The sequence below is a fragment of the Canis lupus genome, chromosome 1 (assembly GCF_003254725.2).
Source record: "Canis lupus dingo isolate Sandy chromosome 1, ASM325472v2, whole genome shotgun sequence".
Taxonomy (NCBI): Eukaryota; Metazoa; Chordata; class Mammalia; order Carnivora; family Canidae; genus Canis; species Canis lupus.
This window is the reverse complement of record NC_064243.1, coordinates 49207107-49231024: the sequence shown is the minus strand read 5'-3', so window position 1 is coordinate 49231024 and position 23918 is coordinate 49207107. Positions and strand designations below refer to the sequence as shown.

The window sequence follows — 23918 nt, the reverse complement described above, 5'->3', positions numbered from 1 at the left end:
TTAGGTTGACTCATATGCAGAATATAAGAAATAGTGCAAAGGACCAAAAAGGAAGAAGGGGAAACTGAGCGTGAAAAATTCAGAGAGGAAGATAAACCATGGGAAACACTTAACTCTCAGAAACAAACTGATGGTTGCTGGAGAGGAGATGGGTGAGGGGATAGAGTAACTGGGTGACGGGCATTAAGGAGGGCACATGATGTGATGAGCACTGGCTGTTACACACAACTAATGAATTAATGAATTCTACATCTGAAACTAATGGTGGCAAATATGTTGGCAAATTGAATTTAAATGAAAAAAAATTAAGTGGAAGCAACCCATAAATAATTTTTAAAAAACAAAAACAAAAAACTCAAAGTTGGTTTAAGTGTTCTGTTTTCTGTCTCATTCATTAGAGGTAACGATAATGGGAGGCACAAGGGATTTCACCGCCCCTCCTCTTCTAGGAGACATCATAAACCTTCCCCTTCCCCATGTCTGTTTTCTGAGCACTCTGCCAGGTGCAGGGAAAGGAGCAGCAGCCCCAACCCCAGAAACTAGGAATGCAGACAGAGTGTGGACCCCTGTCATCCCCACCTTCCCCAGGCTCCACAAGCCCAGGACCCTGGCAGAGACCTTTCCATTCGGTGAGTCTGGGCTCTGCTGTCAAAGCGGAGATTTTAAAAGGGGAGGGAGCAAAGTAAGTCCCACCATAAAGAAAACACGCAGGGCTGTGAATCCACAAGTCTCCCTTTGGAGTCAGAAAACACATCACAGAGTCATTTGCTGCTACGCTCTACAGGAGAGGGCTCACCCAAGGGCAAGAATACATGCCAAGGCCAAAGAGTAGGACGAGCCAGGACGGCACGAGGCACATACAAGAAATGGTCATAATAAATGTGGGATCCAAGTTTTAAAACCTTGAATGTACTGAAACAGATGGGCTAGATCCTACAGATGACGGGGCACCAATACATTTTAGGTGTTAGGGTAATGTATTAACCACTTGCATCTCTGCAGTGGTGGTGAACCCCCAGAGCCCACTGGGATGCCACTGCAATGTCAAAGGGACAGGGGAATGGAGAAGGTAGGAATTTGCAGTCACTGGGCAGCAAAGCTGAGGGCCTGATTTTCGGGCAAGCACCTGGGAGCTGGGGTCAGGAAGTGCGATGCAGGATGATTCCCAGAGGCCTGCTGTCAATGTGTAGGAAAAGGTGATGCCAATAACAGATGGAAGCACAAGGGGAGGTGTGAGTGCAGAGCGGTGACACCTGGGTAGGAATATCCAGAGGCAGCTTGGGGAGATGCCCCGGGACAGCACACGTACCTGGTCTGTGTCCGTCATTATCTGGATAGGACAGGCGGCTTCTGTATTCCACAGGAAACTGACCACACACTCCCAACTGAGGGAAAATATGGGGTGGGTATTCTGAAAAATTAAACCCCGGGTGACAGTCAATATGATAAGACTGAGCTCAATCTCACCAAGACAATACTGGCATCGTGTCTAAAAACAGCCAACTCTACTGAATGTTTAAGAACGCATCTGTGACAGGCTAGCTGCCTCATGTACACTACCAAATTACAATGTAATGTCCTCAGTATTCCTACTAAAGGGATGGTATGTCTCAGGCTTGGGTGTCAAGGAATTCACCTGAGGTCACATGGTTGTAAACAGGAGAACTGGGATCCAAATCTGGGTTTGTGTTTAGTCCAGGCTTTTGAAAAACACTCTACACCAAGAGTATAGGGCATAAGAAACCACACAGCAGACTAGAGTGTGCATGATGTCCTGTGTAAGCTCAAAACTGGGGAACTGCCCCGTGGCGTTAGAGACCAGCATGAGGGTGGAGAAGGGACTGGAAGGAGCAACGGGAGCCTCCTGGGATGCTGCTCTAGGTAGGGTCTGACTGCACAGCTCTGCTCACTGTGTCAACTTACACTCTGTACACTCTTCTGGGTGTGTACCTGTAAGAAACCCCCAGACGTGTGCCACACCATGTTCTATGCAAGGCCTGCCCACTGCAGGTGACAGCCGCTTCCACCAAGAGATCTCATTGCTCCATGAAGTTTTGTTAGCATTTCTCAACGGAGACTCCCAATGACCCCTGGGAACCAGGGTCTGTACTCATCCACTGGGTGTACGCAGACGAGAACACAGGGGCGCAAGAGAGTCTGGACACCCGCCCAGGCTCACAAGATGAGGATGTGCTGGCCACCTGATGGTAAGCCCACACTATGCCCACTGAGTGCCCTCTCAGCCTCGGCATCTCTCACAGTCAAACAGAAACACATCCTTCCCTTCTGCCCCACAGTGCACTTGTGAAAAGGAGCTGCTCTAGGCATGGAAGTTCTGTGGCCTGCTGAATTCTGTGGACAGACTTCTGTTCACAGTGTCTGCATGCACAGCACATGGCCGGCCCTATAAGGCACTCAGAGATAGTCACCACATGAAGCTGCTCTGAAAGCCAACATACACTGTCCACATAAGTAAGGTGTCCCGGGAAGGCTGAAAAACTAAGGATCCCAGAAAGCCTCCTGGAACAGTCCACTATCTCCACGGCAACAAGAAACTAGAGTGGGAAAGGGGGCAAGGCTCTAAGGAGGGGACATGGACATGCCCAGAGGACAGTAAGGGTGGGGCTGAGCAGCCGGGAGTTCTTCCCGAGGCTGAGAAGACAACAGCAAACCCACCCCAGGCTAATCAAGGAGTGGGTTTACTGTTCAGTCATGGAACACCTTTCCTGCACAACACGGGCCCATGCTCATCCAGCTAGTAATTTCATCCCCTTATCAGAGACCCTTTCTTTACCTCCAAAAAATGATCTCTTGGAAAAAATCATGTGTTGGTAAATGACAGACAACTTGGGATCTTGAAGGCAACTGGGACATGTGTGACAAAGTCCCCAGAAGGCTAGCACTGCCTACTTCGGCTCTTTGTCTCAGTGAAGCTACAGGAAGCTGTAACAGACCCTTAAAATGTGTACCTGACTGTCCTCAATAATTTAATAATAAACCTGAATTTCATTATCTCCACTCTGTATTCACCTTAGAGTGTAGTAATTATTCAAAAACCACACGATCCAGGGCAGCCCAGGTGGCTCAGCAGTTTAAGTGCCTGCCTTCAGCCCAGGGTCTAATCCTGGAGACCCAGGATCGAGTCCCATGTCGGGCTCCCTGCATGGAGCCTGCTTTTCCCTCTGCCTGTGTCTCTGCCTCTCTCTCTGTGTCTATCATGAATAAATAAAATCTTAAAAAATTAAAAAAAAAAAAAAAAAACACGATCCAGATATAAATGTGAAACTCTCAGTGAAAAAGCAAGTGGACTTGGGAGAGCCAAGTTCTGGGCACGAGTGCCAGGGACAGTGCACGACACCGTGAGGGATCTTAATACCACTGAACTATATACCTAAAAAATGGCTTAAATGATACTTTTGTTATATATATTTCTACCAACTTCGTTTTTTTTAAGAAAGCAGTTGGGATGGTCTCATAATGACCCCAAAGCACTTTTATCTGGAGATTCCTCTTCTGCTTTGCCCTGACTGAGAAACTTATGGCCAAAAGCAATCTCTGTTCCTTTCTCTATGTTCTGGCCTTAATCTTTTATGCTTGATCTGCCCACGTGTTACACACGTAGCCCTCATTGCTCGCCTATGGCCCTGTGTGGCACTGGGCCCAGGCTTCCTTACCTACAAACATCAGGGGTTCGGGCCAATCTGTCCTAAGACCATTGTGCTTGTCGGGATCCTCCATCACCAGCTGACAAGAACTAAGGGACAGGATAGGGTCCATACCACCCAGACGGAAAATGCCACCCCACCTCCCCCCAGACTCATTCGTCTCTATAACAGACACACTGACTGGTGCTCAGCCACAAAGACCTCGATGGCATCAAGGTCACAGGCAGCATGTGCCTTACCATGCTGCCCCTGGAACAGACAAGATGGATCCTCGTGGTGTAGGTAGTCAGCTTCCCATCACTGGTGGTGCACTCAGAGCCATTCACATACTCTAATAGGAGGCTGCCGCTGTCTTCCACAGTAGGGCCTGTCTTTGTGACCCCCAAGTTACTGATTGATGCTACCTCAGAAAAGGAACCCTGCAAACAGATGTGTCTGTTAGATTTTCCCACCGAGGAGAAAACAAGACTTCTTCATTACTGATATATTTTGATTCTTGTTATTCAGCAACAGCACTTGCAGTCCACAAAGTCATCACAAACAATGACCCATCATCCCAGGGGAAATATGTCCCTATACATACACTATCCCATAGAGATGATGACCTTAAATCCTGAGAACAACGCATGCTGGCAGATTCTATTTTCTTTACTTTACCATAAGGGAAAGGAGGTTCAGATGTGGTAAGTAACTTGCTGGAGGCCGCCCTGCCAATGGGCATCCAAGACAGGCCTCACCCCCTGTGCACCTGGCCCTGAACCAAGAACCTCTGGCGCTCCTCCACCCTGCCCCATGAATAAATAATGACCATTCCATGGTCATCTCGGGAGAAGAACCCTCAGAAGGCAGAGCTTTGTCTGGCTCCACCTTCTCTGGGAACGTGCACTTTGGGGCCATTCTACACACATCCACATATGAATCATAGCACTGCAGGTTTTGATTTTGGGGCCACAGATCAGTGCTGACAAGTAAGTGATTCTCAAACACAGAACCAGTGGATATAAGGATTGACTCTGAAATCCTCACTCCAACAAAGAGCGCACACAAGTCTGTGCACGTGTAAATGCAGCAAGGAATGTAATTCTTAACCACCAGAGTGCGCTCGTCAGCTTCCTTAAGATACCTCCAAGCTGGAAAAAAATGCGCCAGCAAAAGTACATTCCCGACATGCTATTTTTAAAGAAGCACACATACATCTTATTTTAAGATTCACTGTGTACGAGGAACACAGGGAAACGTACCAAAGTTCCGGCAGTAACTGCATTCGATCGATGATGAGGTGCAGCCCAGCACTCCGAGTAAAAGCTAATGCTTGGATCTACTCTCCCAAGCTCCCTCCCCACTAACAAGCCAGAAGCAAGAGCCTCTGGAAGCGAAAACTATTCTTTATACATGTCTACTGGTCTGAAAGATGCTTTTGAACGCAGGCTAGATGTGCCATCAGGAGCTTCGTCTCCCCTGTGCTGTGATCAGAGGTCACCAGCACCAAAGCATCTCATGAAGTTCTAAATCTGAACAATGACTCGAGCATGATCACATCTGTGGGGGGCCCCCACTCTTGCTCAGAGGGCTTCGCCTCAGCAGCCAGGCCTACTCTGATCTGGAAGTCCCAAAATAACTGCCTCCACCCACTGAGTCATATGCTCCGGGAGGGGGAGGGCGAAGGCGAGACTCACCTGATCATTTTTGTATTTCATCTGGCACACCGACGCGTACCGATCACAGCCCGGCACGGGGTTCAGAGGTCGACACACATTTATGTAGTATTTCCTCCACGTGCTGTGCTCGCCTGCATTGTCCATGGCATACCAGTTTCCTCCTCGACCACCTTCAGATTTTGCTAGACTAGAATTTGAAAGCAAATGCATACTCTTAATTTTAACAGACTTCAATCTGACAGTTCATGTCTAAGTAGTTAAGGACATTCAGAATGAAACACACACTACCAATTAAACTATGGAATGTGGCTCACCGTGACTCACAATACCCATGAACATCTCAACCTTCACTACCCTCAGTACTCAGTGGATCCTGCATGGGCCCACTCCCCCACATCTCTGTACTGACAGTCCTTGTTTTACACAATGAGCTGAAGTCTGACACTCTGCTGTGGCAAAGAGCAGTGGGTGTCACAAAGGCTATCACCAGACTATTCTTAGAATTTACTCTGCTTAAAACTCCCCATCTGCTTCTGCACCCCCAGAACTTGACTCTCCATTTTCAACTCAGTTATGTGCTCACCTAAGCTAATTATCACTACACTGGACTAGGGTCAGGGCCAGGGCCAAGGAAGGCGGACTCTGGTCTCACCTGGAGAGATCATACTGCTCCAGTGTGGAGGGATCGGTCACCACACATTCCAGGGGCTCCTCTGGGCAAGCGTAACTGGTGTACCATCGGAAGTTGTAGGTAGAGTTATCTTCCTCCTAATCACATGACACAGAGAGGAACAGGCGGGGTGGCAAAGACAAAGGGGAATGTTATACCAAGCCAGCATTTAAAAAATGATAGGCAATTTCTGTAAATGAGAACTATAAGAAAGTAAATCTACTTTGCTCATCTACGTGTGTCTTATTAAAATGAATATACCCCAGTAATAAATGAAGATGGAAATCTAGTCTCAGTTAAGTACCATTAGGATGATTTTTTGATGCAAGCTGCATAGACAAAACCAACAGGGTGGTCGGCTACCATTAAGGTGTATGGCCCACTGAATAACCAGTTCAGATGAACAGTGAGTGCCCTAGGTACCCAGGCAAATCTAAAAGGATTAATTAAAATCACAGCAGATGATGATTTGGCCAGGAAACCAGACTAATCATAGCTCTGCTTTCTAAAATAAGGGCCGGGACAGGCTCCTGCGTAAGTCTCGGGGAGCCAGAGAAGTTGATGGTTTCTCCCCAGGAAAGACCACAGATCACACCTCAGCTCTGGTCAGAACCTCATCTCACTCCAGAAAAGTCACAAGCTGTGTTCCACCCACTGTTTTCTTCCCCCCTGTCCTCACGAGACTGATGTTCTCTCACTCTCGGCTCTCATCAGTGATGGAAGCCCACACATGTGCACACGGCTCACAGTTCCTACCTGATATTCAGGGTGACCGACTCCAGCCTCTCGGTCACAAAGGAAGGTGATCAGTGTAGCTCTTGGTGTGTGCTTCTCATTATTGTAAGGCGTGCCATCCTTATAGTTCAACTGGATCATCCCATCATAATATGACAGCTTTGCATTACTCACTCCCAAGTTCCAAGGCTTTCCATCACTAAAACAAGCAAACAAATGTCTCTCAGAAAAGACGGCAAGGCCAGAAACCCTGTGATGCTGTAACCCAGAAGCAGAAGGAAGGGCCGCCGAGCAGTGGGGTGGGGACAATGTCCAGGATCACCAGGGTCTGCAGTAGAGTAGAAGGGCAGGCTGACCCCTCAACTCCAGGACCCAAGGCCACGCTGAGCATGGCTGGTTTAAGGTACGACCATCTCACCTGAACTATTACTACACTGAACAGAGAAACATGTGCGTTTCTAACAACTAAGAAATGCAAACTACCCAGAAGCAAGGTATTATGTAAATTCTAAGGGTGCAGTCTGCTCCTCTTCCAGGGAATTAGACTCTTAGCATCCTCTTTTTAAGCCAGGTCTTCTTTGTGTTTACTGCTCCTTGAAAAGCAATGATGTCAGTAGAGAACACACCTATTCCAGAATAAAATATTTGTCAGTATGAGATACCTAAGGGAAGCCCATAACTAAAAAAGAGTTACTTGCCTTTTTGCTATTTGACAGGCTCCAGAGTCCTTCTGACAGAAGCTCACAGACACCGCACCACAAACATTTATGTAAAAATCATACTTCTCTGTATCAACTTTATATGCACCATTTTTCTTTGTGAGGGGTGACAAATCAAAAGAAAACCCTAAGAGTAAAAACAATGCCAATATGTAAGGTCAGTTGGATCACAGGCAAGAAGGGTGGCCCCAAGCTCGCAGTTTCAGAGAGAGAAAAGTCTTCTGAGGAACTGGCCAATGGCGAGGAGCCATAAAGTGGCAGGAAAGATGCTTTTCCCTTCAGGCCTCCAGAACTGCACTTATTGACATTTCCCTGAAAATGGATTCACCACCACCATTCCCATTTGTGTTAACCTAAAAACCCTGTTCAAAGAGCCTAAACTGCTGGGTGAATAAACAACCAGTAAGTTCAAAGCTAGATGACCTTCTTGAAAAGTCTAAGGTAGGGTTTCTAGGCCATTAACTTATACAAAAAGCCCTTTCAAACACGATTTCCTTGTGATCCTCACATTCTGCATTTGGCACACCTACCTCCACCATGCATTTAAGAGGTACGTTTCTCATTATCTCAACCTCAAATGTCAGACTTTCAAATTTTTGGTGAAACAGCATTAATATAATTCTGAAGCAGGTTATGTCTAAAACTCATAGAAAATATTAAAGGGGAGAAAAACAAAAAACCCTAAAGAGTTCCAGGTGGCACCACACCAACAAGGTGCCATGCAGACACACACCTGCCTGGGAATCAAAGACCGTGCAGTTCTCGCCCTCTGTCTTAGACAGCACGCAGGCGGCAGCTGTATGCCACTCAAACTCATAGAAGCAGCCACTGTCCCCAGAGGTCCTCAACACCGGAGCACTTTCCAGATCACCTGTCAACGAAGAAGAAAAATGTATCACTAATCGTTCCTAAACTAAAAATAGTCCCATGAATACTGTGATTCCACTGACATGAGGTTCTGAGAGTAATCAAACCTGCAGAGGCAGAAAGAAGGGTGGTTGCCAGGGGCTGGGGCGGGGTGAGGAGTCAGTGTTCAATAAGGACAGTGTCTGTCTGAGAAGCTGGAAAAGTTCTGGAGACGGATGGTGGTGATTGTCCTTAAGGCCACCGAACTGGACATCTTAACAAGGTTAAAATGTTGGATTTCGTGTTCTGTGCATTTTACTAGAGTTCCTTAAAATTGGCAATTTTTGCCTTACATATATTTTACAATTCAAAAAACACTCAAAAACAAAAAATAGTCCTAGCCCTTGACCTTATCCCACAGCTGGGCATTTTTCCAAAAAAAATATTTCAACAGGAGGGGGAGAGGGGATCTGTAACAGCACAATCACCAGCACTGGAAACATGCTACTAATCCAACAATAGGGAAAACATTTAAAAATAGTAAGACCAAGCCATTAGCAACAAGGAAGTCCCTAAAAATTATTAATATAACTGCGAAACAGAAAAGTATTCACAAAATGCCATGTTTTGAGGAACACTGAAAAAAATGTATGAATATATATATAGATTTTGACTGTAAAAACAAAGTAAACCTATAAATAAAGGTAAACGAAGAAGAGCATTGTGTTTAAAGGGTGAGATCACGGACAACATTTTTCAAGCACTTACGATTTTCCCCCTTTGGAGGAAGTTAAGCAGCCGGCACGGCCACTCGGTATCAGTCCCCAGGAAGAGGAAGCCGCGCGGAGACTCATAACTCATTTGGAAAATTGCAACACGACTCTCTCGACACCATATGGTTTCTTCATTTCTGGACTGGTTTGGGGTGGGGGGTGGGGGCTCGAATCCCACAGACCACCACTGAAGGTTCTAGAACCTACATGGTGTGGCACGACCCCTTCCTACCTCCCACTCCTGGCAGCAGCCCGTGAGAAACAGAAATGAAGCATGCGGGCTCGGCTAGGGCAAAAACCACTACCCCATGTAGCCTCTTCCCTTTTTCAAAACGGCTCACCTGGCTTGCAGACAAGTGTTATATTACTCGTTATCTTCTTGTGGCCACAGTCACTACCATCTGAATATGAGAGCTGAAGATTCCCTCTCTCCTTTGTAGGAGGAGAAATAAATTTGCCTAGATTTTTAAATCCATTTTTATCTGCGGAAAGAAAGGGGGAAAAACAGAAGACACGATTAAAAGTGATGATGACACAGGAGAAGAGGTAGGAACATATCAGCAGGACCCAGCAAGGGTGCTGCGGCCCCATCCCCAGCCTGCCTGGCCTGGCCCCGTGGTTGGTGGGTTTTCTTGAGGGATGGGTTTGGCGGGCAGTGGCTGCCACTCTAGACACCACGGCCACGTCCAGCCTCAATGAGACAGCACAGTGATAATCAACAACGTCCTGTTCCATGGGCACGAGGTCAACAGCAAGCCATCCCATGGAGTAACATTGTTCCCCTGGTTTCTGGGTCTCCGCTCCCCTGAGACACAGGGTCTTTTGAAAGCACAGCCAAGAGGCTAGAGTTTGTCCAGGACCAAAGCAGAAACTAATTGAACTTGTTCAGCAAGCCAGGCAGGTGACTGCTTCTCTCTTGGTTCAGCTGACTTTTACTATCAAGCACTGACACTCTGTCCCAAGTCCTGCTTACACAGATGCATGGGCATGCCTGGACCTGCTTCAAAAGACACATCACCAATTCTGAATGCCAGGGTAATTCCTAAAACCCAGCCTAGGTGCACAATTCTGTATCTAATATTTGTAAACATCCTAATTACTCTCACTGCCCCTCGTTTTCCAGGTGAGTCTTACGTGGCAGACAAGTAACGTGTGAAACATGTGACTGAGCAGTTTCTGCCAAGAAAGCCACAGGACCAACAGAGTTATAGCTACAGGCACCCCAGGGGTACAAGTATTCTAGGAAGAGTTAAGTGAGATGCCACTTGCCTAAAGCCGTAATTTGTTAACAGTTACAGGCAGTAGAGCTGTTAAAACCCAAAATCAGTTTTATACAAGGTACTGGCAACATTGTTCTTCAAGTTACAAAGTGAAAAGATACTCAACTTCCAGCCTGATTCCTTCTGCTCCCAGTTATGGCATTACCTACCGTCAGGAGTCTCTGGCCAGCTTTATGACAACGACATGCTACAGTTTCTAGAGCTACATTTACCTACATTTGAGTCATCAACTTTTTTTTCCTCCCCATCCCATATCTGCTGAACTCAGAGGAGATTTACATAAACCACAGGAAGACTTTCTCATTTGCTCCAAACTGGATGCAGCCGAGTTCTGCATGCCTTCAGGAAAACCACCACCGGGATCCCTGCTCTGGGCACAACTCACCAACGGAGCACACAGCCGCATCTTCAGGGCAGCCTTTGGCCTGGCCTTCCTGCAACACTCTGTGGCAGATATTAATGAAGTAGTGCTTCTTTCCTATTTCCTCCTCACTGCCATCCACGGCTTCCCAATTCTGTTCCCGTTCTGTAATTAAAAAACAACAAAAAACACTTCTCTTAGCCAAAGGCAGTGATTATTTGTCCATGAGTCACACCATCAATGGTGATTACACCCAAGGAAAAGGTCCCAAGCTCAGCAAGCATGTAGTCCGTAAGCCTCAGGCACTCACGTTTCTGGATGTAGACATACCAGAGACACAGACTCACCAAAATCTTAAGGTTTCTCCTTTCATGTGGTAGAAACAAAGCATGTCAATACCTCCTCAGAAGAGCAGGCTTCACAGGGGAATAGGGACACAGAATCCCACAGCAAAGTTTTCCTAAGCACTGAAGTGTGAAATCAGAGATGCAAAAGCAAATCAGGATGGTAGCCCTTGGCCTGGAAGCAGCAGGGTGATACACCATCAGTAACGCACCCTCCTCCGACCACCAGGGAGGTTAAGGACATCTGCCACCACTTACACACTGGCAGAATGGATGCAGGGCATGCTTTGTTTCTGGAAGATAAGACACATTGGCCCCTAAGCCCCTACAGCTTGTGATCCAGTAATATATTAACAGGATCAAAACTCCACAGGATGGGAAGGGAATGCATGCAAGCACTAAGAGCAGGACCACCAATCACAGGTGTCCCAGACACCATGGCCAAAGGGATGCCTTAGAAATGTGCGTGAAGGGTGCACAGAGATTGAAGGCACTCCTTCCACAGGTAGGATGCCAGGGCTCAAAGGGAAAGCCCCACCACTCATCAGGGGTAACGGTTATTCTGAAGAGCTATGTGCCAATGTCAACCATCAGGAAGGACCCAGAGGTGGCCACGCAAAGACAAACAGGGACAAGGATATGGGGAGAGGGGTGGGTTGACCAGCTGGAAGACAGGTGGACAGTATAAGCAAGCTAGGAAGGAGTTCTGAGCTCATCCTCAGTGGTCGGTGTGAATCCTGTAGGAATCCCCCAGCTGCCCACGGAGCCTGAGCCACGGCATGCGAGCCCCAGCATGTGCCCTGTACGCATGAGGTTTAAAACAACAGTGCTGGACAGAGGGATCTACCAGCATGGCTCAGTTTACTGTAACAAAACTGAGGCCTGTAGAAGGCAGGCAACTCACTGAGGACAACACACAACACTGTGCTCTCTTTCCACCATACAAAGCCCACCTCTTCACAAACACGCAGGCACCAGCATTGACCTGTGGCACCATTCCCAGCTTACCGGGTGAACTACTAATGTACAAAGAACATTAGCTTCTGAGGCAGTTCACCAACACTGAACATTTATAGAGGTCTCGTGTTCAAAATGCAGCTCTTCAACACTCCTTACACGACAGGAATTCCTTTTTCTAATATTATACTGTCCAAACCAGATGGGGACTCAGAACACATGAGTAATCACTCCTACTACATGGGTAATTCTGTGACTCTACGCAAGCATTCTCTCTACCTTAGATGTTATCTCTACAGATGCAAATCACTTCTACTTACAGCTAATTCCAGGGCTGCTAAAAGGGTAAAACTAAAAATGTCCCAACTAGATTCAGTTTCCCTGTTGGGAACTCTGATTCTTAGCACTCGGTGTCTGGGCCCCCCACAAGTTTGAAGAACCTCAGCTGGTGCCTACTGCATAACCAGTGCTCAACGACACCTGCTGAGCAGACTCCACCTCCACCTCGGCAAGTCTTTACCATGAAGCCAGGCCTTGGTGACAGACCTCGTCACTTTGATACGGCCAGGGACACGGCACCCAAGGGCTCCCAACCCATTCTCCTTTCAGGCCCACAAGCATCTGAGGTTAGAGAGGAAATGCTAACCCCACTTTAGAGACAGGAAAAGAGATCATGAGATAAAGGGGGAAAGCACAGGCTGAAAAGAAAGACTGATGCCGGCCACATGGCCCTTCACATCGCATGTTCAACCATCAGAGCCCGAAAGGCCAGGGCTGAGGTGGAAGCATGCCTCCTTGAAGGCTGCTTTAAGACTTTAAATTTACCCTTTTTATTGTTTTTAATTGAGATGTAACTGACATAGAATACAGTACTCATTTTAGGTGTAAATGCTATAAAATAATCCCCATGTTTAATGAGCGTCCATCACAACACACAGATAATAAGTCGTGTGTTGGGGGAGAAGCTTTCAAGATCTACCTTCTTAGCAACAAGAATTTAAATCTAAAGTAAAAAACTTTCTAATCACAAAGCACAAGGCCTGGGTCTTGGCAATTTTTACTAAACTATAATAAGATTAGCCCCAGGCATCCCAATGAGAAGAGTCATGCCAACCTCAGACTCAGATATTTTGCCTCCTAATTCGGGGTCATTTCTAATAATTTATACGACTGTGGCATGAGAAGGGGGAAAAGGCCAGGATACAATCAGTTGACAGTTAAAGAAAAAAGCAAGAACATTTCCAAATGTCTTCACAGGGAAAGAGGCAAGAGAATTTTCCCACAAAGCCACGGACAGAGCCCCAAGGGGCCCAAGAGCCCTACCTGAGTGCCGAGCCAGGGCAGACAGGTCATAGCGCTTCTTCCCGTCAATGACGCTGCAGAGGAGATCCTCCTTCTCCTTCACACAGGCGTACTTCGTGTCCCATGTGAAGAAGTAAGTGCAGTCCATCTCCCCAGTGAACACAGGAGCACCTTTCCCATCATTACCTGTGCAATTTAAGGAGGAAACACACAAAAAAACAAAAACACTCCATGATGTGACCAAGACCTAGGAATGTCAACCAGTGACACCAATGCCAACTAGGCAGTTAAACTCAAGTCCCAAAACCCACACATCAGAGGTGTCAGCGATGAGACAGGATTCTTGAGTTTTAGGTAATCACAAACCCATCCACGGCAGGCCTATGTCCCTTCCACCTTGATAAGATGGTCTCATTAAGACATAAGGCTGTTGATAACACGTTCACCAAAGACATGAAATGGGGGGGGGGGGGGGGAGCCTGGGTGCCTCAGTGGTTGAGCGTCTGCCTTTGGCTCAGGGTGTGACCCAGGAGTCCTGGGATCAAATGCTGCATCGGACTCCCTGCATGGAGCCTGCTTCCCTCTGTCTATGTCTCTGACTCTCTCTGTATCTCTCATGAATAAATAAACAAACAAAAACGACATGAAACGAGTGCCTAATGAGGACTGTGTAAGCCACCAGGCAGGGCTTGCTGCACAAAGGCTGTGGTCAGCCCCCGACAGGCTGGTGGATATCTTCTGGGTTAAATAGGGATTCACCAAAAGGCAGAGGGAGAGACCAGAGCTTGAGCTCTAAGAGCACCACTGGCTTTCAATGTGATTTCGAGGGAGTCCCTGAGATTCATACCTAAACTGAAAAGAAAGAGTCGTAACGTACAACTACCCCCATCGAAGTATGCCAAGAACTACACCACCTCACAAGGTCAGAGGCATGCCTCCAGACACTACAGCACCCTTGACCATCACGCCTTCATCAACATGGATGCCTCCAACACCTACTCTACTCCGTGCTCTGCTCACCCCACCTCCAAGGAGCCCTGGCAGGTCAGCTCTGGTCTGAAAGCCAGCGCTCCATGGGCCACTTCCCTGATCCACGTAGCCTGGGATTCGGCAAACTTTGGTAATTTTTCCCTTACTAGAAATACTATCCCCTCGTCTTTCCAGGCTGGTGGACCACTGGCACAGAGCTCTGTTTTCCACCCCTTGATGGTTTAATAATCCTCCTCTGGACCTCCTACATGATTTGCCTTTCTTGAGGTCTGGTGCCCTGAAGTGCACAATGTTCTAAAGGAAAGGGAAATAATATTTTGTACAAAGGGCAAATGATGTTTTGATTGCAATTTCTCTTAAATCTTTAATATTATAAATATTATAATTATAATACCAGCGAGAGTAGCTAACCTGTACTGAGCACAATCTAAGCCAGGCACTAAGCATCTAAGTGCTATAGGGGGTCTGCAGAAAACAGGGTCAGGGGTAAATACTTCATATACGTTGGCACATTTAGCCCTATGGCACAGGTACAGTTTTAACCCCATTTTTATAGATTAAGGGGGGGTTAAATAATTTGCCTATGGTTTCATAGCTAGGAAGCAGAGGAGCCAGGATTCAAACGCAGACAGTCTGGACCCAGAGCCAGGATCATAACTATAACCACAAGGCAATACTTCCCTATACTACTGTGGGGTTTTTTTTCTTTTCTTTTTTTTCCTCTTAAACATATGTACTTCAATCCCTTCTTTTTCAGATGCAGCACTCCCAGCTTCCCTCCCGACAACAAACAGCCCACCCTCTCTCGTTGGGAACCCCCCACACTCCCTCCACATGTGCTACCCCACCACCACCCCCCACCGCAATGGAACTTATTCGTCTCTTCACCCCACCTGTGTGACTGAAGGATGACCAGCTTACTCCGACTGGGTTTGTCTGGGTTTGCATTTCGCTATCTGAAAAAAGATTTCTGTTTCCCACAAACGTGAAGTATTTGCTGCGTTTCTCTCTCACCAGGTAAGCCGGCAAATCATTAAATAACACTAGGAATGGTTCTAGTATCATCTATCCCCATTTGGGAGCTGGTTCTACATCTGAAATCTACTGATGAGGGAGAGCCAGTTTTCAATAACCACTGGTGTGCATCTTACTTGTATTCTTATTTCATTACTCAATGAGTTTTAGAAGAATAGTAAGCTGGAACTCCACAGCTCAAGGGAAAATGGATTCCTCCCATGGAACCAAGTCACTCTCTGCCTACAGCACCATCCCACGTCATGCTGCAGCGAAGACAAAGCTACCTACTCACCAAAATGGCTTAATTCTCCTGGGTGCACAGCTAAGCTGCATTTCCCAGCCTCCCTGCCTCTGAGGTTGGGACATCCCACTTAGTTCTAGCTCATTTTTGACAAAATGCTGCTCCCATTCTGCAGAGTCCTTCAAGGACAAGTTTACAGAAAGCAACAACACGAGATGAGAAGGAAACACAAGGCAGCCCCGCTGCCAGTCCCTCCAGTGACCTGCATTGGCACTAAAGAAATCTTTAACGTAATGAGTCAGCTAAATTTGTGGGTAGCTCCAATATATCGCTCTTCCAAAAACACAATTTAATGTCCTTATCTGATACAATCACCAATAAGTACTGCATTACAGCAAACTAGATGTAAGTCGCTAAAACAAAAGGTTGTATGTAGGTGTATGCACATACAGGCTGAAAGAACAAATGTATGCACCTTTGTGTCTCAAAACGTGTGAGCTCTAGATTTATGAACATAAATAATTCTAGAACATCCAAGTTAAACTATAAACCACATTATATTATATAACCAGTTAACATTCATTCATATACCAAAATTACATTATTACACGTATCCAAACAAAATCCACCGAGGGATTTTTCAATAAGAACTCTAAATTTAAGCCTGAACAAAATAATAACGAAATAACTGTACATACAGTTTGCTCTGAAATTTGAAATACTGAATCACAGAGCTGGGAGCAGTAGTAAATATTTTATATTCCAACTCCAGTGTGAGAACAAGCTCAAAACCTCTCACAAAACATCTAACATCCCCGTCTGGCCTTCCTGCCACCATCCTAACTGGAACAGCCTAGGAAGACGTTGGGTTTTTGGCATGAGGACATCTCTGTGAATCCTGTCAGGTCTGACAAAGGCCCTGGGTCACGGGGAGGAATGGAGGTGGGGTGGAATGTTATGAACCATCAGTGGTGACGTAGAGTTTATATGAAGCAAATTTGGCAAAATATTAGCAACTGTTCAGTAAAAAGTGACAAGCAGATAAATTCTCATTGTAATGTTCTACTTGTGTGTTTGAAAAATCTTTAATAATAAAGATAAAAGAGGAAAAAATGGCCGTTAGCGGTTTTTTTTTTCAAGCTTTGGCTCATTGAGGCATCGGCATGTTCCAGCACAAGGCTTGAGTGTCGGCGCCTCTCCCCTAGCAGTCACAGACTATGTACCCTTCTCAATATCCTCCTCACCTGCTGGGATCTTTTTAGATCATTATTCTATCTTCCCAGCATGCCCACATGAGATCAGTGCGCGCGCAAAGATCTCAGCCAAGTCATTTATAAAAAGCCCAGGACAGAACGGGGCCAAAAGGGGTAATGACAAGGTCGGAGGGGGACGTGAAGCACAGAAGTTGGCCAACAGCAAAGCAGCTTGGCCAGCAGGGGAGGGTGGGCACCCCGGGGTCCCAAGGCCTGGGCACACAGAGTAAGAAGCAGGGTGCACATCCCAGGCCCGGGGACACAGTAGAGCTGGACTTCAGAGACAGTTCCTCTAAGAGCTTGAGGAGGTGAGGAGGGTGGAAGAAAGATGGGGAGTCTGGAGAGAGCAGCAGGGCATTCAAACAACATGGGAGATGCACCCAAAACACAGTCATTCACCCCCCACCCCAAGGCCTTGGGGATCTATGCTACCTTCTACAGAAAATCCAGCTACTCTGCAGGACATACAAGCTTCTCACTCTCCAGTCTATAGTCCTCTTTAGCCATGTTCTGAGTGCGAAGCTCTGACCTATTCACACCTGCCCACACTCAGGCCTATGCACGAGCTACTCCCTGTGCCGCAAAGACAGTTCCCCACAGCTGCCCAACTTCAGTGTCTGGCTTACTCCTCTCCTCATGGCCCCACAGAGCTCACCAAGCAGCCTCGATCCTCATCACTGCCTCGCCCCCAAACCGCTGATTTGGTGCCACCTTCCTGACAAAGTCCTGGGTGCAGAACCTGTCCACAACCCTGGTCCAGCCTGTGTGACCCGCACCACAGGCCCCATGTTGTCTCCCCGTCTAGGCTTCCAGTCTAAATGCCTGTAAAGGGTACAGCCATTACGGTATCCTAAGGCCTCAGGGTCTCAGCAGATATACAAGACAAACGTATATGGAACAAATCCACTTGAACGTGGAAGTTATCAAAAGGGCCAGCAAAGGGGCACCTGGGTGGCTCAGTGGTTGAGCTTCTGCCTTCAGCTCAGGTTGTGATCCTGGGGTCCTGGGATCAAGTCTCGCATCGGGCTCCCCACAGGGAGTCTGCTTCTCCCTCTGCCTGTGTCTCTGCCTCTCTCTGTGTCTCTCATGAGTAAATAAAATCTTAAAAAAAAAAAAAAAAAAAAAGAGCCAGCAAAGAAATTCCAGAGTGAGACCAGAGCGCACGCTCCAAGAAGATAAGCAGAGTTAATGGTGAGAGGGCAGGGGAGCCAGGGGGCCAGGGACAGCAGGGGGCTGCTGGAAACGGCAAACGGCACTTTGATTTAAAGTCTTCCCAACTGCTCTACTCCAGGACCCTTCTTTGCCTGCTCCCAAGGCAATTTATTAGAGCCCGGTGCCAATCACAACCGCCCTAACCCCCTTCACCGTCGCAGACGTGAGCTTCTAGAGCACAGTCCACGTCGTGTGCAGCTGCCTCTCCCCAAGCCCCTGGTGAATCACATAGGAACCTGCCTCATGACCACTGGTCAAAGCTCTGCCATAGAAACACAAAAAACAAACAGAACGAATAGCCAAAAAGACCCTCAGGGGTGGGGCAGCCTCTCGAGCTCCTGCGGCTGTACAGCCAGACTGGAACAGGGCCAGCTCCGAAATGAGAGCTCCACGTGGAGGTTCGGTCCGCCTGCATGCACCTAGGCTCACAGCCTAGAGGCCGACAGACTGGCTCTCTGGTGATGATGGGACCCCCACCACCTCCCTCCAGACATGGACTGTGCCCATGATCTTCCAAGATACAGACAGCAGCACAGTTTTTTGAAATGCTCATGCCGCTATGACTGAAAGAAAGCTTCTCTTCAACACTCAGAAAAACCAAACGTTCCACTTAAATTTGCCCTGTGACCTGTTGCAATCCCCACATCCAGCCTCTACCACGGGGCTGCCCGTTTGCAGAAAGGGTCATCTTGAAACTCACTTCGGTCAAGAAGAGCTCTTTTAGTGACCAGCCCTCGAGGGTGGTGAGGAAACCCACACTGCTGGACCCGCACACGCTTCGGTGCAAGCCAGAATTCAAGACAGAAATGCTTTCCCAGCAAGCCCAGTGCCGGGCCCATTCCCAAAACAAACAAGAGAGCAGGGGAAAATGGAAACAGGATGTGTGTGTCGTTGGTGGGGCGGGGTGGCAGGGGTACTCCTACCCGCTACAACACAGCAACCTCGTCTGGTGACCAGAGGTGGCCCTGTCCAAAGGAGAATGTTTGCCTGGTCCATGCCATGAACACACATGCTCCCATGGCGAGGACAATCGCCGGGCACTCACCTGCGGTCTTATTACACTCAAAGTTGATGACGCTCATCCGCTGGAAGCCTGAGCTGCATTCGTCCCCTCCAAAATATATCAAGGTGAGGTCTCCATCAGAGTATCTAGATGTTTGCAACAAACACACACACAGGTTTGGTAGAACCAGGAAAGGACCTTGAATTGTTACACGTTTCTACATTAAGCCTTTTGCATACCATCAACAAATCAGTACTGACATAAAACAGCAAGCTCTCTGGCCAGCTGGGGAAAAACGTCTAGAGGAAATGAGTTCCAAATGTATGGGCTTGTCGTCCGCGTACTTCAAAGTAATAGCTGGCTGGAAGAAAGGACTGAAGGTTTTGCTGTGAGCATGAAAACTCTTCCACTCTTGTTTTGGATTTTGTACAAAATAAATAAGACCCAAGAAACACAGAGTTTATCTAGCAACTGCCATAAACAGTCTTACCTGAGGAATCCTGCACAATACTCATTTGCAGAGAGCTACGTTTTCCTAACACTTTTGCGAAGATAACTACCAACAGGAATGGTACTGAATGTTTTTTTTTTTTTTTTTTTAGTCATTTCAAACTTTCATGTAATGCTAACGGCATTTTAGATTCTCTAACTGCCAGAGAAAAATCGGAACTCCTCAGGAACACGCACTTTAAAATAAAGGCCGAATCGACTGTAAACTAATCAAATACCTTTCCTACACCGTGATTCCCTACACACAATAGATAATACAATGAGCAGTTTTCACAGAAATAGTCTTATTGGGAAAGCCAGGATCAGTGACAAATGGCAACTCGCCTACGTCAAACATGCAGGAATGTGGGCTCCACAGGACCTGCCTGCACTTTATGGAAACTGGAAGGAGGAAGAAGACAAGGAGAGTCGGTTATGTTTCACAAGAACAGACACAATGCACTTGAAAATTATTGTTTACACACCGGAGGGTCTGATTCTGGTATTTTCCTGCTACTCTGACTTGAGAGGAATCCGACTTTTTCACTTGGCAAACGGCGGCGTCTCTCTTACTACAGAACGGCACTTGGATTTCTCCACAGATATTCAAATAAAACATATATTCCTTTCCATCCGAAGTGTAGTAAGGGGACAATGAAGCTAAAGAAAGGAGAACAGATGAGGAGAGGTTCGGTTACGTGCACAAGCGCTAGAGGCTGAGGGGATCACACTTCGGGCACACCTGAACCCCCTTCTGAAACACCCAGTGGCAGAGGCTAGGTGCACCCACCCCCCACAACTTCCCCTTCAAAGTGCCCCTCACCTCCGTCCTGTCTGAGTGGCTGGAGGTCAATGGTGACGTCATGCTGCGCGCTGCTCAGAGAGCAGGTTCTGCTTTCCAGATAATCCCTGTGGCATGCATACTCGGTGACCCACTCGATTTCATAGCGGCAATTGGATTTTGCTGTGAGCTTGGGAATGGTGCCCTATTAGAAACAGTTTGAAAGGAGCAAAATTAATGTTCTTAAATGCAAATTCTCCATGCTTCTGAAAAGCTCAAAGGTACGCTGCTGGGTTTTATGTGCTTCTGTTGCTGTTTCTGAATGATAACTGCCCCTCACATTGTGCGCTCACTTGGTGTAAAACAACCCCTGTTTACTTGCAACCGTTCTCGTCTCTTTCAGAGTCACACTCAAGGTTCAGCCAGTGAGCCTGGCCTGGACTCAACGTCAACCCAATAGCCACAACCTCTGCAAGCAGCCATAACTTGTGAAGGCATTGGGTCTGTTCCCTCCTTTCAACCAGAGCTGAAAGGAGCTGGTCAAACCCCCAAGCTGAGTGGAAATCACTGTGCATGAGTGTATCTGGGGAAATGGTCTGTAACCCCTTTTCTCAGGTTGTCAATGGGGTCTTGGGCACACCTCACCTATCCTTAAATCTGCTCCTGCCCCTGGGGAAAGCCAGGGCATCACCCACTACAAACCCGACTTATGCCACTTTGCTGCCAGAGATCTGCTTTTACAAACAGGAGCTCAGATGCTAGTCTTTGGTGTGATGGGGAAGGAGGCGATCACTGTCGAACAGAGTAGTGTCACCCGTGAACCATCCTCGGGAGAAAGGTTTCACTAGTCTTAGTACCAGGAATAGCCACTCTGCTTCCAGGCAACACCACGCGGCATACATCTCCCGAGTGCCTGCCATGTGCCAAGCACAGTACAAAGTGCCAGGGCTACAAACACGGGCCACAAATTAGTACGATACAGAGCTGCAAGTCCAGGTGACTCAAAATCGAGGTTTAACCACTCGGCTTAGGGCAGTGGGACCCCGAGTGATGGAGTGCCAAGCACTAAGTGAGCAAAGCCAGGTACAAAAGCCCCTCCCTCCCCCCAGGGCAAGGTGCAGTCAGTGCAGTCGCCAGAGCTGGGGGTGGGGTGGGGAGTGACCCAGTGCAGTCTCCAGGGCTGGGGGTGGGGTGGGGAGTGACTGCTCCAGGGCACAAGGTCTCTTCTGGGGTGATGGAAATGTGCTCGTGTTGGATTGTACTGGAGGTTGCACAATTCTGTTAATATGTTCTGTTAATAATGACCATTTCGTTGTACTTGAAACAGGCGAATTTTACAGTATGTCAATTCAACACAGCTTTTCTTAAAAAGATCTATATGATATGGGGAACATTTACTCAAATTCCAGCTCCTAAGAGCATTCAATGAGCCTGAGTAAAGGCTTAAAGGAACCCGCAAGTGCTAAGGTATCATGTGTCACCCAGGTCTGTCCGCAAACGGTGAGGCTGGAAATGGAACCTCTGGCTCCACATATCACAAACCGGCCTCCTTTGCTAATGCCACAAAGTGCCCTGCATCCCACGGAAAAGAAGGGAGGGAATGCCCTAATTCCCCTCGCTGTGGTGGGATGAACCATTTGTCGCTGAACGGACAAGCAGGAAAAGGTAACACTAAAGACCCCCGGCAGCTTAGGACGTCTCATCGGGCTTGAAAGATTTCAAGTCACGTCTGCAGGCACAAAAGGCAAGTGCCCGTAAACATCCCCCCAACGTGTACTTCAGAACTAACGTCGACTGCTGATCTGTGCTAGGCGGACGCCACGTGGCCCTGCAAGTCTGCAGACCTAAAATGGAAAGCTGGCCTGGACTGCACTTTTGTCTCCACATCCCCCACACACGAAACGGGCCAGCTGCCAGCCCGAAACCAGACCAAATTCCATGTTTGTTTGTGGGGAGGGGGAGCACGGTTCCCTCGCCAAAGAATTCAGCTCCTCCTCCATCATTCTATTATGAGGAGACAGAAATAAATTAGAGGAAAGCCCTGCCCTTCCTCCCCAGAGGCTATCTCCCTTCCATCAGCACCCCGCACCTGCTAGAACACTCGAACAGCCACGGACACGTGCAATGTGCCGGGCACGGGCCCAAGGACAAGCAGACTCCAGCCCTACCCTCAAGGAGTTTACGAGTGTGCTGGAAGTGAGTGAACAGCCAGAGGACGAGGACAGGGTCAGGGACCCGCCTGTGAGCATGAGAGGAGGGGATGAAACACTCCACTGCAAGACCCTCAAATAAGAACCTTCCCTCTGGCCGGGACGCTTCTACCTGCATGGCCCCCAAACCCCAGACACTGGCCTGCAGAAGCTCCACTCAGTCTGCATACCATCTGTTCCACTCATTTCTTACTGTTTCTATAAACCAATTAGCTATTTTTACCTTGCCTCATCCTAACAAAGTAGCTAGGAAATCACAGGTTTAAGATTATATACATGGCTTTTCGAATATTCATTCAAACCAGCATTACTATATAATTTTTAAAAAGCTTTCCACGAACCACTTAAAATCCTCTCACACAAAGTAGAACAAAACACCATCCTGCTTCGATGAACGTAGGGGCCCCTCCAGGTTGTTGAGAAAGAGCACACACCAAGCTGCTGCCCCTGAGACCCTCACACATGCCAGAGAGTCCATCCCAGGAATCACGTCTTCCCAGACATTCCATCACCACATCGTTTTTCGGCTCACGCCCTCCTGCCTCCAGACCCACCGCCCTACCCCCCCTCAGATGTGCTTGCCTCAACAGCCCCCACTAACGTGGGCTGCCATTAATCCTCCTAAGACAAGACACTCACCTCTCTGCGCTCCGACGGGCAGACAAACGTAATCGTCACTGCTGGGCTATGACCGTCACAGAAGTCTAGCTCCCCAGCCCCTTCCTTCACGTAACTCAGGACAAGCCTGAATGACACATGTTGAGAAAATGAGTGTTATAGAAGTAGGAGTTCCCTTCAAATTGATCTGTTGCCCTGGGCATTCAGCACGCTCATTTGAGGGGAAGGGGTAACAGAATTAACACTAAAATATAAAGGAAACTGTAGTACAAAATACCTTAATTTTCACTTTTTTTAAAAAACCTGTTTTTAAGTAAACTTCAATGAATGCTAATTGCTTTTTTAAAAATAAATAAAATGACCAACACGTAAATTTAAATACTAAGAAAAGCTGCTCGAGTAAGACAAATAAGAAAAAACTATAAACGATCGAAGAAAAAATAAACACAGCCGAGTAGGCCGAGCACATTTCTGGCCACACGGCTGCACGACCACTTCTCCAAACAATAACTCGTAAGTGTAAGCCAAGATCTTCTTTCCTTTAAGCTGAAGACAGCCAAGGGCCCCGGCCACCGTGACCTCCCACAGCCAGGAGGAGCCTGGGCCACCACAGCGCGTGTGGGTCTCCCTGCAGGACGTGCTTGCTGCTCCCAGGGCGAAGGCCAGCCGCAGAACAGCCGAAAACAATGACCTTCCTTTTCTCTGAAGACAAGCTTGAGCTCTCACTCAATGCCTGTGTTTTGCAAAGTCCCCTCTCCCCTGTGAGGAGTCACCCACTTGCCACTTAGAACGGT

General features: G+C 47.6%; 1 protein-coding gene across 1 annotated transcript in view; it reads right to left on the bottom strand.

Annotated features, from left to right (window-relative positions):
- The window catches only part of IGF2R (insulin like growth factor 2 receptor), a 99770-nt gene that overhangs the window by 35369 nt on the left and 40483 nt on the right, over positions 1–23918 (bottom strand). Inside the window, exons 7-20 of the mRNA XM_025422683.3 lie at positions 23146–23251; positions 20339–20501; positions 20001–20175; positions 19069–19172; positions 13332–13496; positions 10732–10872; positions 9408–9548; positions 8181–8318; positions 7427–7574; positions 6750–6927; positions 5976–6091; positions 5342–5510; positions 3905–4084; positions 1310–1411 (exon numbers count right to left, since the gene is read on the bottom strand). Of these exons, the coding sequence (XP_025278468.3) occupies positions 1310–1411; positions 3905–4084; positions 5342–5510; positions 5976–6091; positions 6750–6927; positions 7427–7574; positions 8181–8318; positions 9408–9548; positions 10732–10872; positions 13332–13496; positions 19069–19172; positions 20001–20175; positions 20339–20501; positions 23146–23251 (2026 nt within the window). The remainder of the gene's footprint in view (positions 1–1309; positions 1412–3904; positions 4085–5341; positions 5511–5975; positions 6092–6749; positions 6928–7426; positions 7575–8180; positions 8319–9407; positions 9549–10731; positions 10873–13331; positions 13497–19068; positions 19173–20000; positions 20176–20338; positions 20502–23145; positions 23252–23918) is intronic.